General features: G+C 35.7%; 4 protein-coding genes and 1 non-coding gene across 5 annotated transcripts; 3 read left to right on the forward strand and 2 right to left on the reverse strand.

Moving 5' to 3' along the window:
- Positions 1 to 1,508: 1,508 nt before the first annotated feature.
- Positions 1,509 to 5,161, forward strand: LOC111779821 (monodehydroascorbate reductase 4, peroxisomal-like). Its single transcript, XM_023659983.1, has 7 exons — positions 1,509 to 1,719; positions 2,320 to 2,371; positions 2,671 to 2,751; positions 3,091 to 3,209; positions 3,456 to 3,675; positions 3,820 to 3,938; positions 4,192 to 5,161. Exons 1-7 carry the CDS (start codon positions 1,600 to 1,602, stop codon positions 4,948 to 4,950), a joined length of 1,470 nt encoding a protein of 489 aa, XP_023515751.1. The 5' UTR covers positions 1,509 to 1,599; the 3' UTR covers positions 4,951 to 5,161.
- Positions 5,162 to 5,318: 157 nt separating this feature from the next.
- On the forward strand, positions 5,319 to 5,390 carry TRNAP-UGG. The gene has a single exon. It is a non-coding gene; the product is annotated as a tRNA-Pro (tRNA).
- A 157-nt stretch (positions 5,391 to 5,547) lies between these two features.
- Positions 5,548 to 6,360, forward strand: LOC111797677 (50S ribosomal protein L12, chloroplastic-like). Its single transcript, XM_023680764.1, has one exon. It carries the CDS (start codon positions 5,628 to 5,630, stop codon positions 6,201 to 6,203), a length of 576 nt encoding a protein of 191 aa, XP_023536532.1. The 5' UTR covers positions 5,548 to 5,627; the 3' UTR covers positions 6,204 to 6,360.
- A 43-nt stretch (positions 6,361 to 6,403) lies between these two features.
- LOC111797680 (universal stress protein A-like protein) lies at positions 6,404 to 9,557 on the reverse strand. The gene is made up of 4 exons (XM_023680778.1): positions 9,305 to 9,557; positions 7,297 to 7,418; positions 6,930 to 7,048; positions 6,404 to 6,786 (listed from the first exon to the last, which is right to left on the reverse strand). Exons 1-4 carry the CDS (start codon positions 9,480 to 9,482, stop codon positions 6,678 to 6,680), a joined length of 528 nt encoding a protein of 175 aa, XP_023536546.1. The 5' UTR covers positions 9,483 to 9,557; the 3' UTR covers positions 6,404 to 6,677.
- An 885-nt stretch (positions 9,558 to 10,442) lies between these two features.
- LOC111797691 lies at positions 10,443 to 13,051 on the reverse strand. Its single transcript, XM_023680790.1, has 2 exons — positions 12,667 to 13,051; positions 10,443 to 11,030 (listed from the first exon to the last, which is right to left on the reverse strand). Exon 2 carries the CDS (start codon positions 10,997 to 10,999, stop codon positions 10,508 to 10,510), a length of 492 nt encoding a protein of 163 aa, XP_023536558.1. The 5' UTR covers positions 11,000 to 11,030; positions 12,667 to 13,051; the 3' UTR covers positions 10,443 to 10,507.
- Positions 13,052 to 13,960: the final 909 nt, after the last annotated feature.

Genomic DNA, 13,960 nt, shown 5'->3' on the forward strand with positions numbered 1-13,960 from the left:
AAGCAAATCGTGCTAGAGAAGCATGTATATGTGTGTGTATATATATAGATCATGATAAAGCAAATATGTGAGTGTGCTTGTCTCTTATTATATAAGCACATGTTAAATAAAAACCATGAAATACATGACATGCACGTGGAACATTTTGGAAAATTCCTTCACATGTTATGGTCGGCCATATGTGTACAGACATGTCCTCCATGCTGTCGTGTCCTAAAATGCTTAGGAGGACATCCTACAACATTTTTTACCTTAATGGGCCAATCTGCCTTTGGGTTGGGCTTGGCCCAATTTTTATTGGATCCCGAAACTCTACAATACAGAAAGCCCACAAGAAATACTACAACCTATTTTCCATATAAATGGGCCAATCTTCGTTTGGGTTGGGCTTGGCCCAATTTATTGTTCCTGAACAAAAATTAATATTTTAAACCAATTTATTCATGGAATTATATTAATAGAAAAGTGACAGGTATTATGTGGCAGTGGTCGGCCCCGTATCGTTATCCTTCCCCTCGGGCCCATGCTTCGATTTGATCTCTGACGGCGCCCATCTTAAACGACGTTTGTTATCCGTTAAATTACTGACAATCCACGTGGCATCTTTTGTTTTGTTGACCTGCCCGTGGTCCCACTTCTGCGGGTTTTCTTGGCGTAAAAGGAATCTCACTCCTGAAAAATAATCGATGGCTAAGATTGCTCTATCATCTATGATTTTGGTACACCCAGAAGCACTGGATTAGAAGGATAAAAATGGTAGTTCAGTCATTTCATTAACTGCCACATGTCGCCAATGTAGGATGGCTGGAAATGGAAACCGATTATCCCTTATAATATTTAAAAGAAAGTAAAATTACCATTTTAGCCTTGAATTTTATTTAGTTTTTTTTTTTTTATATATAAATCGTAACCTCCAAACATCTCGATAATTATTCAGCATAAAACTAATTAAATTAATCAATTTATTAGAATATATATGAAATTATGGCATTAAAATATAGTTAATTAGTTAAGAGTCTAGTAGATATTGTATGTTTAATCCATTACGTATGGTCATTAACATTACAATTTTAAAACGTATATGTTAAATTTTCACACCCTATAAAGTATGTTGGTGTCCATTGGAGACTCGGTGTCTTAGCTGGCACAATGTTCCATGATTGGCTCTGATACCAAAGTAACAATTTGATCCCACTACTAGTAGATATTATTTGTTTTAGCTCATTACATATAATCATTAATTTCACAATTTTAAAATACATGAATTTTTACCTCTTATATGAAATATATTTTATTCTCCTCGACATCCGATATGAAATCGAGGAGATATTGTCAACAAATAAATAAATAAAAGAAGTAAATAATGGCAAGTTTTTCAGGATATTTTGAAAGATATAATGGAATAAGAAAATAATAAATTGTGATCATGTAGAGAGAGATTGGAGGGACTAAAATGGTAATTTGAGCTTGAAAAGAAAACAAATAAAATATTGTATTTTTATCATCTTGTTTGTTGGAGTGCTTCCAAGGGAGGGCAGGGCTATGTTGTCCAGAATCGGCTGCACCTCCGAAGACCAATAACGAAAAAGAGAGGGAGAGATGGGAAGGGCGTTCGTGTATGTGATTCTTGGTGGAGGTGTAGCATCTGGATATGCAGCCCTTGAATTTACGAAGAGGGGGGTCTCTCATGGCGAACTCTGCATAATTTCCGAGGAAACTGTCAGCAATTCCTTTCCTCCATCTCTCTCTCTATTTCCTTTTATTGCTTACAATGTTTCATTTAAGAATTATCGCGTTTCTTAGGGACGCACTTACGAGATTCCACTTTTAGTTCAAAATAGGAGTCGACTTTTCTCAACTCAATTCACCCATTCAGCCTTCCTTTTGTAAATGGAAAGATTTATTTAATCGTTTTTGTTCTTATACTGTTTTGTATGTATGTATGTATTTGTCATCAACTGGAGATATAGTAAATTCCATTAACTTGATTGAAATTTTATAGCCTAATATGGAACTAACAGATTACAGATTTGACTGTTTTTGGTACTCGTAATTCTTCCGTATGATTTGAATATAATTAATTACCATATATGACACGGAATTTCTCCGCTGAGTGCTGATTCCCTGTTGTAGTGGAGCATCTGAGTTGGATTAATCATGTAACTAGAGGATAAATTGGTGTTTTTCTTTTCTTTTTATAAAAGCAGTAAGGTTATATTAAAAGATGCATGTTTGTTGTTTTCTTTCATCTGGTTGTTATGTGTCAAGTGGGAATTATCTTTCATTTTTTATGACACAGTTTCTTTGAACCTCTGATAGGTTGCACCTTATGAGAGGCCTGCTTTAAGTAAAGGGTATTTGCTTCCAGAAGGTAGGACTTCTAATCTTGCTGTATCACTGGTTATTTATGTATCATAGGGTAGAAAAGAAAATAGAACAAACGTCTTCAGTTTGAGACGACTAAGGCCTTTAAGGATACATTTCTTCTAGAATTGTTGAAAACAAGACGTTTCCTCAGGCATAGGCCAGTTGCTCTGTCTAGCTAGCCTTGTTCTATCTATCATTCAGCAGGATGCTAGTTTTTGTATTCCCTTTTGCCAGTGTTTTTGCTTTTTGGTTTGTTGCTCTATAGGACACATTTGTAATGTGGAATTTTATGCTAATTTGCAGCTCCAGCACGCCTTCCAGCATTCCACACATGTGTTGGCGCTAATCAGGAACGGTTAACGCCAAAATGGTACAAAGAACATGGCAAGTAATTCGTATCTACCTTGCTAGATCTGCAATTCTAATATAAGTAGATGAAGAAATATTACGAACCATTTGAGCATGCTAATCATTTTTTACTTCTGTTCACCTTTTATTGAGTCATTTCATATCTATTTATACCTTTTACCCTTTGTATATTGAAATGCACACGACTTTAGAACCAGAAATCAAAGGAGAATACGATTGTTTAGATCATTTGTTCTCCTTTCTGCCTTTTCATGTAGACATTAGTATATTTCTTGATTCAGGCAGATATAAGTTGTACAGCCTGGTACCAATTCTCTTTTTGTAAGATGTTGTATGGTTCTGTCTTCTTTTCAGGAATTGAATTAGTTCTTGGGACCCGAGTTATCTCAGCTGATGTTAGGCGTAGGACCTTGTTAACAGCAGCTGGAGAAACTATTAGTTACAAGATTCTCATCGTTGCAACAGGTGCTCGGGTATAGAACCAATCTTTTAACGATAACACAAATTTCCTTGTATTCACCTTTAACATTTGCTGATAGTCTAATTTTTTCCCTTTGTTCAGTTAATATCTGAGTTTTAAGTGGTCAAAACTTGTTAAGCATCATGGAGACGCATTTCACCAATTAAATAGATCTCAAAGTTCATGGTAGTCTAGTAATATTCATAGAATCATAGTTCTTGGCTCAAGTCCTTTTTTTTCTTTTTTAACTTGAGTGTAGGCTTTGAAGCTAGAAGAATTTGGAGTGAATGGATCAGATGCAGAAAATGTATGTTATCTACGAAACCTAACGGATGCAAATAGGCTTGTCGATGCGATGAATTCGTGTTCACGGGGTAATGCTGTTATAATTGGTGGTGGCTACATAGGAATGGAGTGTGCTGCATCTCTAGTGATTAACAAAATTAATGTAACAATGGTTTTCCCTGAAGCACAGTGCAGTAAGTAACTTAATTATGATGCTTTCTTTTATTACTTAGTCATTTAACCCTTCTTGATGTATGCACTATTGATCTTGCCCTATATTGTACTATTGGGAAATGAATAGATTATTCCTAAGCTTATGGATCTTTTTGTCTTTATAGTGCCTCGTCTATTTACCCCCAAGATTGCAAGCTTTTATGAAGATTATTACAAGGGTAAAGGAGTTGAGTTTGTCAAAGGAACTGTCTTGACATCATTTGATATGGATTCTAATGGAAAGGTACTACAGACGCTTCTTTAGTGATTAGGATATAATGAGGTGAAACATTATGCATTTGATGAGAGGAAGAGGAACCAATCCCAATGAAAATTTTGTAGCATTCTTTGATCCTGGATTCCATAGAATTGTTTGTTTCTTGAAGTTTTTCCTGAAGATTCCTTGAGAATGAATGACAGACAGGCTAGACACTGTGAATTCAGAATACTGATTTCGGTGTAGTTGTAGATTTGACTGATTATCTAACCATTTTCAGGTTGTTGCTGTCAACCTAAGAGATGGAAAACGGCTACCTGTAGACATGGTTGTTGTTGGAATAGGAATTCGCCCAAACACAAGCCTCTTTGATGGTCAGCTGACCATGGAAAAGGGCGGAATCAAGGTAAACGGAAAGATGCAGTCGAGTAACAGCTCGGTGTATGCAGTTGGAGATGTAGCAGCATTTCCAGTCAAGCTTTTCAGTGAAACCCGGAGACTTGAGCATGTCGACTCTGCCAGAAAATCTGCTAGACATGCGGTCTCTGCCATTATGGACCCAGAAAAAACCGGTGACTTTGACGATGTACCATTTTTCTACTCCAGGGTATTCACACTCTCGTGGCAATTTTACGGGGACAACATTGGGGAGGCTGTACATTTTGGGGATTTCTCAGGGAACACATTTGGAGCATATTGGGTAAACAAAGGTCACCTAGTTGGATCTTTTCTTGAAGGTGGAACAAAAGAAGAGTATGAAGCTATAGCGATGATCACCAGTCTGAAACCTGCAATTGAGGATTTGGCCAAGTTAGAAAGCCAAGGACTGAGCTATGCTATGGCGGTTAGTCGGGAACCACCTCCTCCATCACAAGTCATTAACGTTGGTAGTTCTTGCTCTGGCTCTGGTTCTGGTTCTGGTCCTTACCCTGTTCTAGAAACACCAATGTATAGATGGCATGCGACTGCCGGGGTTATCCTTGCTGGATCGATTGCTGCATTTGCATATTGGTACGGGAGGAGACGTCGCCGATGGTAAGAAGACTCGTTTACCAAGTTGAGGAAGCATCAAGCATTAAAGTTGTGATGATATACCAATCTTGTTCTTGGTATCATTCATAATAGTAGGGAATATTGAATGTTATATTCAATTATAGAAATAGTAAGTTATAATTTACTTGACGGTGTATTCATTTATTCCATGAAGAGTTTCACACACTTTAAGATGATTCAGTTTCATAGTTTTTTAAGTCGCATCTTCTCTCATGTGTGAACGAACTTTTCCTCTTAACTTGAAACAGGGAGTTCCATTACTTGTTGGTTCTAATAATTGAAGACTACTTTTGATGCGATTATTTTTTATAGTTAGTATATAAATAAATTCTATATAATACTCTGTCATAGATCGGGCATTTGGTCTAGTGGTATGATTCTCGCTTTGGGTGCGAGAGGTCCCGAGTTCGATTCTCGGAATGCCCCCTTTTTTTTCAACTTTTTATTCTAGGACCATGTACCGATTTTACCCTCAACTGAGCAGAGCAGCAAACCCTCACTTGGGAGTAATAAGTGAAAAAGACGAGGGGTACTTAAGGAAAATAAAATATCAAACAAAAACGCCATCTATAATCCAATTCTCCCAACCACTTCCTTATCCTATCTTCTTCTTCTTCTTCTTCTTCTTCTTCTTCCTTCTCCGCATCAGAAGAAGAAAGAAAAATGGCTTCCACACTCTCCACTCTCACCACCCTCCGTTCCCCAACGCACCTTTCTTATTCCCATTCCTCTTTTTCCACTCAGTCCTCCATTTCCACAACCCTCCAATTTCCTTTTAACCCTTCCTCCACCGCTACCTCCCACCGTGCCACCTACCTCCGTCCCATTGCCGCCGTGTCAGCCCCTGAGAAAATCGAAAAGCTCGGCGCCGACATCTCCAACCTCACTCTCGAAGAAGCCCGCATTCTGGTCGACTTTCTTCAAGATAAGCTTGGGGTCTCCGCTGCCGCATTCGCCCCCGCCGCCGTCGTCGCAGCACCCGGCGCCGCAGCCGGGGACGCGGCCGCGGAGGCGGTGGAGGAGAAGACGGAATTCGATGTGGTCATTGAGGACGTGCCAAGCAATGCTAGAATTGCAGTGATTAAGGCAGTGAGGGCATTGACAAGCTTGGCTTTGAAGGAAGCCAAAGAACTCATCGAAGGTTTGCCCAAGAAGTTCAAGGAAGGGATTTCGAAAGAAGAGGCTGAGGATGCCAAGAAACAGCTTGAAGAAGCTGGAGCTAAAATCGCCATTGTTTAATGCTGCTGGGGGAAAAAGTGTTTGTTTTAGATTAACTCACTCAGTCTTTGCTGAATTTCCCCTTTTTTTCTTCTTGATGTGAACTGTGAACTCGTCGTTCTGACATATTTCCACTTAGAATCATATTGCTTGCTTTATGTTGCTGCTGTTCGCCAAATCGTTGTCTTCCTCTTATTCCTTGATCATCAGGTCTGTAAAACTACATAAACTTGTATTGAAATTTCATACAAAAGACCTGTTTTTTTCCAGAGAGAATGGTTTAGCTATCTCCCATGAAAAGTCTGTTACCAATTCCCAATTGTTCATCAATCAATTGAACAAACAATGAACCAACAACACAAATGCAAATCAATGGCGAATTGGCAACTTTTGCACACTAAATACACACGACCACGCTCACCAATAGTTTCTTATTTATCAACAAGATAAAATGAAATCAAAATGGCAGGACTACATGTTATGATGGCTGGAAAGTCAGTCCTCGACTTGATCTTCAGGTGTCTCGTCCACCGTGCGTTTGACTGTAATTACAGGGCACTCAGCATGTTTTGCACAGAATTCACTTACAGTGCCTACAAAGACCCTGCAGACATCGACAAGCGGATTTTCCAGGCAGTTAGGCTTCCAATGCCATAAAGGTATTAAGTAAAAACAGGCTAAGAAATGATAAATTGAGTCTTGTATTAGAAACAGTAATGTCGAAGAGCTAATACAACTCAAGCACACCTTTTGAACCGGCCAATGCCCCTGCTTCCCACAACTAGAAAATCAGGCTGCACGCGTTTCACCTCGAGGCAAATTACTTCAGTGGGATCGCCCTTCTTAAGCCAAGCTTCACAAGCAACCTACAAAAAAGTATTGCAACAAACAATGAACACGACCAATTGCAATAGAACTATGTCAGGAAAGAAAATAGTATGTCTAATTATCCAAAAAAGATTATCCTAACATTGCCTTCTTTTTGGTGTTTAAACAGACAATATTATTGTTTGATTTTTCTGGTGTACCAACAGTAGGTAAAATGTGATCATAATTTTGCATATTTACATTGATAGATCAATTCAGCAGAAAAAGTCGTATAAACAAGGATTACCCCAATTTCATGACATCTATTGACAAAGAACTCCAGTAGTTGAAGCCCGCGTGCATTGTCCCTTTGCTTCAGGTCTTTAAAATCATCAGGTGATGCAAAGATACTATCTACGTCGTCAAAACCTACAAGAAATAAAATGAGCAGAGTACTGTTTCGGTTACTAGTTATTTTCTAACATGTGATATGTGGAATCAGTATCATTTTGAAATATGGTGCGTACACTGCCATCCCACACCTCAGTTCCCTTGTAAAAAAGAAGAAAAAATCAGAGAGATGGGAAAAGTCATCAAGAAGGTCAAACTATCGAAACTATTCCAAGAAATATAGCATCATAGTAATACTGTACAAAATATAATCCACATCCTCGAGTCATAGTATAGTATAGTACCTTCTAACAAAATCACTAAACATTATGTTCAGAACTATTATGAAACAGTCAAAAAGGAGATAATCTTTCTCAGAAATGGTCAATGAATCTAAAATTTTCAAGAAGATGGTAAATGGTTTATACATACATAACTACATGTGTGTGTGCATATATATGTATAAAACCACACAAGAAAATAGTCTATTCGCCATTTACCTCGAGCATAATTACGTGCTATCTTAAAGACAAGTGCTTCGAGAATTTTTAAAGTTACTTTGATAATCAAACGAAAAACTAAAAATGATTAAAGTACTTCCCACCGTCTCAAAAGCTATCCAAACTCATTCTAAGAAAAAACATCCAATTATGGCAAAAAAAATTAGAAACCAAATAGGAGTTAAGGGAAGCACAAACATCAAATTGTTTTTGTACAGAATATTTATAAGAAAAAACGTGCTCTACATGTGATTTGGATGCATGTCTTTTAATTTGTTTCTTTTTTTAATTTAAATTTTGGGAATGTTTGAAAATGGGGCATGTCATGACCTTACAAGACCAGGATAACAGGTGACCTCTGTTTATGTGTCTTCAAGTTCTAAGGAACTCCGGCACATTTAGGCACATTTAGGCACATAGAAGACATGCTCAGGAGAGAAATGAAGGAAGGAGTCACTAACAATTATTTAATAATAGTAATACTTAGAAATAATAAACACTTTGTAGAAACGAAACAGGGGACAAAGGAGTAGAATCGTTGTGTGATAAGACTTGAAGATTAAGAGCATGTTTCAAAAACTTTCTAAGTGCTTAAAAGATTTCTTTTTTTTTCCACATAACACTTATTTAAACACTTAAATTCAAACAAGCCGTAATATTAGATCAGGAAGTTTTTTGTTTGAGATGCTTGTTATTTATTTGTAGGACATATGATTATATAAGTAGGGGAGAGCGCTTCCTTCGAGGAATAAAGTTGCTTAAAACTGAATATTGCAACGTGAATACATGTATTATACTTACTGGTTGTACTGAATTTTGTTGTGTATAATTATATAAAAGATATTTCACAGAGATGTGATCGAGTGAAATGTAAAAATTTGCATTAGTCTACAGTTCAAATCATTGTTCAAAAGTCTGATACTTTCAAAAGAGTTAGAAAACTTGGATCGCTCTACCATACAAAGTCGTCGGTGAAATACACCAAGAAAAAGATAGAGGAAGCTCGTTTCCTAATTGTAGATTCGAAACTTCAAGAAATTTTAAAGCAGATAATCCATCATGCACATGCTAATTATCGAAATCAGTCATCAGTTCGATCTCTATATTTCTTAGCGTTTAATTTGCAGGTTCAGATCAAGGAGAAAACAAAACTCTAGGGCATAGATCACAACAAAGACATATAAGCCGTACTTGAATCAAATACGAGACTAAATGCCCTTGTACACCACTTATAAAACAACAATTCCCTTCTATGCTTCCAATCAACCAATATTTTGTCATATGAAAAGTCGGAGTTCATCTAACCAAGTTCAAGATTCAGCAAAACAAGAAACAACGAACAGAACAACATCGCATCTCAACAAAGTCAATCAGCATCAAGCAAAGAGACCACAAAATAACGAAATCGAGAGAAGGAGAGCAAACCGTCTTCGTCGGGCACTTGAACATGAAGGAAGAGAAACTTGAAACCAGAGGTGTTGGAACGGACGATCTTCTGGAGAGTCCATTCGAAGGCCCTACTGCTGCTTATGGAAGCGTGTGGATAGCCCTTGATGGTTGACTGATTCACAGCAAGCATTATTCGAGTCGGTTCTCCCTCCATTGTCGTCTCTGTAATCGATTTTTCGCGATAACCCCTCTCTCTTCTAACGATCTCTGTTTCCCTCCCGTCTCGATGCCTAATGCCCTGCCTTCTGCCACGTGGACAACCCCCACATTTCTTTTCTCCAACAATTTTGTTTTTATTTTAATCCTTTCACATGTTCAATATTTAATTTCATTTTTTAACATTTAATGAAACTTCGACTCCTAATAAATTTTGGAAAATTTTGTGATATTATTTATTGTCTTCTTCCAAGTATATTTATTTTAAGCCCAACCTAAATAATTTTCAATTTTAAATATATATATTTTAAATTCTTTAAAATTGATTAGTGCTTTAAATTTGGACAATTATAAGTAATAATAGTAACGTACAACACTGGTCCACTTTGTCCCTGCTATTATCTCATATATAAGAAAATGATCATAATATAACAGAAAAAAATAATTTTTCAAGGGTAAAAATTCGAAAGTTAACATTAATAGAAACATTTCTTTTTCAGTAGTAAACAACTTCATTAAAAAAGAGAACTAAGTACTGAAATTGAAACAATATGACTAATAACTCTTCATGATAATTGATATTAAATTTGAAGTATTTTTTATTATTATTTTTCGTTCATAAATGTAATAATCGTATAAAACTGTTGGACATATTATAGTGATGTTATGGAATAATTGTTTAAGTACAAAAATAAGGTTGGATGATGAAATGCACACTCAAAGGCAAGAGAAGATGCTTGCTTGGTTGCTCACATCATCAAACCTCTTGGAATAAGAAACAACACAATACACATTCTAATAAAAGTAAATAACAAAGTAAGAAAATTTCTTTAAAAAATGGACATCTCTAATAATAATAATATTTATATAAAGAAAAACAAATTTGTGATTTTGAAAACGTAATTAAATGTTTTTTTTTTTAAATTTAGGGAGTAAATAAATAAAAAGAAAAAGAAGGTGAAAAATAAGATACTAAATTAATAATTTACGTTATAACTATACAAATTAGTGATTAAATTTGATTTAATTGGAATTTGGCCATTGATTTGAATTCCCAGTGAAAGAAACTCTTCCAAAACCCAACTGACCCAGTTGATACAACTGCAACCAAATTCTTTCTGCTTCAAATCTCGCACTAAAATTCCCCACCTCTTCTTCTTCTTCTTCTTCCTCGCCGGACCCCGGCATAATTTCCGGCAGCTCTTCCTCCCTCGCCGGACCCAAACCAGTTTCCGACGCAGCTGCAGCGCCATCGCATTCCCTTTTCCGGCGAATCAACTTCCTCTTCTTCCTCGCCCTTTGCAGACACCGCCGGCCAATCATCCACGGCAATTTGACGAGGGCCAGAGCCAAGAAGCTAACCACGGAACAGGGGCAGCAGCAGACAGCGACACAATCAGCCACCAAGCCAGCAGTGCAAGACCGGCAATGCTTGCCGGAGCAGTCAATTAGATCGACCCCATCATCGACGGGGAATCTCCGACGGCGCGTGGGTGGAGATGGGCTTTCTTCCATGTTGTGAAACGTTATTTTTCTTGATTAAAGGCTAAAAAACAGAAAGGGAAAATGAAGATTAGCTGAAAAGTTTTGGGAGTTGGGGAGTAACATAAATTCCCTAGGAAAATGGGTTGATGATGATATTTAAAGTGAAAGTATAGGAATTGAAAGCATAGTTCCATCAAAAGAAAGAGGGCCCATGGATGTTCTAATTTTACCCCAACAGTTGAACAGAAAAAAAGAAAAAAAAAAGGGGGGGTAAAAACAATTTAAGGTATTAATTAATTAGAAGATGAAGTGAGATGCGATGAAGACACTGAAATTAATATAAAGAACCAAAAAACAAGACATTAATAACAAATTTCCATGAATGAAAAAGAAGAGGTATGAAATAGGGAATATGAGTGAGACCACACAGTTGAGTTCAGACCCTAAGTTTATGAAAAATATTCCTTCTTTTGTTACTTAGTAAATGCAATTATTATTTTACCCTTCTTACCATATTGTTACTGANAAAAATAAAAAAAAAAAAAAAAAAAGAAATTAAAGTGGATAGTTTGTCTGTTATGGGCAGCAGCAAACAAGGGGTTTTGTTGATTAACATTGAAGAATAAAGAGGAAGCCTTGGCTTCTGCTCTCTTCTTATTCACATGGGATGATGGGGGTCAAACCATTATAACTTTAATTTTCAAAATAGAAAAAATTAAATTATTTAAATTTTCAAAAAAGTTTCAATAACGCCTTTTAAACTTAAAAATAATTGAGATGAAAATAGTTAATACTTTATTTAAAAACACTATTTAACTTTTAAAAGGGTCTAAAAAATACCTCACTTTCAAAACAAAAATATTTCAAACTGACATTAAAAAGGTTTCAAAATACTCGAACTTTCAAAAATATCATTAAAAAGTTTAGAAATAATCTACGAGGTATCAACGGACAAAAATATATATTTTTTTTTCTAAATGTAAAGATATTGATGCTGAGTTTAAAATTTCATGAATGTTTTTTTAAATATAGAGCACTTTTAAATTTTTTTTAACAATGAAAATTTTTTAACGTTCAAGTATATTTTTTAAACACTAGTAACCGTTTACTTTCAAAACAAACCATAAGTATTTTTAAAACTTTTCAAAGTTTATAGCTATTTTTAGATAAAAAAAATAATTTTTAGGTACTTTTATTAATTTAACTTTTTTTTTTTATTATTATTATTCGGTTAATTTGTTCGATACTACGTAACTACTGATAACTATATATATATATATATATATATATATATATTTGACATTCAAAACTACACATTTATTCAATAAACAATAATATAGAAAAAAAAATACTCCTACATAAGATATAAAAAGAAAACAAATTAAAAAAAAAAAAAGAAGAAGGAAATAAGAAAATAAATGGTTGAATAAATAAAAATGTAGAAAAGAAAATTTGATTGGACATGGCGAGCATTTCTATATTTGAGAAGAAAACACTCGAACATCCAAACACCACAAATTCAAAAAAAAGATGCAAAGAACAGAAACAATCTCACGAAATTTGAATTTCATTTGAAATTGAAAAACGTTCCTGAGAAACAAATCTCATTCACAATTGAACGCACAAACACGAAAACCTAACAATTGAAGAAAATCGTTAAAAGAAGAAAAAAGAAACAGAGCGATCGGAGAACTCACCGGAAAGGAGATGAAGGCGGCGAGGTTTGTCGATGGGGAAATGGTTGGATCTGGAATGGAGGATGGATGGATCGTGGTTTGCGGATGAATAAGTAAGTAAGTAATGTGGAATCTGGTCTAAATCTGAAGTCCGCTTGTCTGTCCTGTGCGGGAATTAAATAAAATAAAAAGAAAAATGGAATCGAAATTGATGTTGATCAGAGGCATTTCTTGGATTTTTAAAACGATGATGAAGGAAGGAAGGGTTGGGGATTATAATAAGAGAAGGCTGCATTAAAAAACTGAAGAACTGAAGAAGAGAGAGAGAGGGGGAGAAAAAAAAAAAGGAGAAGAAGAAGGAGAAAAAGCATCTTTGGGGTTGATATTCATGAGTACCGATGGGCAGTGACAGCGAATATTGGGAACTGCTTCTCTCTTCAAATACCCGCTTTTCACTTCTCTTCCACTCCCGGATTCATTTCTTTTTTTTTTTTCTTTTTTTTTTATACATTTTAATTCATTTTCTAAATTTAAATGCACTCAATTTTAGGAGAATCTATTTTTTTTAGTTCCTAGTAATTATAGTAATAATATTTTCTCTAAATATAATAAAATTTTAATTATAAATAGCCAGTGTTACATATTGTCCACTTTGAGCATAAACTCGAGAAGCCTCGTACCAAGAGTATTCTTTATTTATAAACGCATGATTATTCCCTAAATTAGTCGATGTGGGACTTCCATCATCCAACACTTCCCCTCGAACAAAGTACACCTCCTCTTACTCGAGGCTTGACTCTTTTTCTTTTGGAGTCATTTGTTCGACATTTGAGGATTTACCAATCTATTGGCATGACTAAGTTTACGGCATGGCTCTGATACCATGTTAGGTTGAATGACACTGTGACCTATATGAGTCACGACCTCATGTATTTATAAATGTGTATAATGAAGATTACATTGTAAATCATAGATTTGGTAACAAACCAGTAAATCATAAATTTGGTAATAAACTAGTATCTTACTATGTACAGATATGATATATTCTACGTTTAACAAGTAGCATGTGTTTTCAAATGCACCTTTCTTTTATCAAATCTCAGGGACATGATCTACTCGCAAGATAGGCTATACGAGAAAATGAGCGGCTTGAAAAAGGGTTGAGTCTCGGGGACTTATTATAACTGAAACTCCCCCACCATCCAAGTAAAAAACCATTACAAATACACACCTAACTGAATTTTCGCCTACATTTTGTCGTGTTTTAAGGTAGGTTAAGTCATGACTGAACCTCGTAAACTCGAGCGAGGTATTG

Source organism: Cucurbita pepo, chromosome LG01 (genome assembly GCF_002806865.2).
Source record: "Cucurbita pepo subsp. pepo cultivar mu-cu-16 chromosome LG01, ASM280686v2, whole genome shotgun sequence".
NCBI lineage: Eukaryota > Viridiplantae > Streptophyta > Magnoliopsida > Cucurbitales > Cucurbitaceae > Cucurbita > Cucurbita pepo.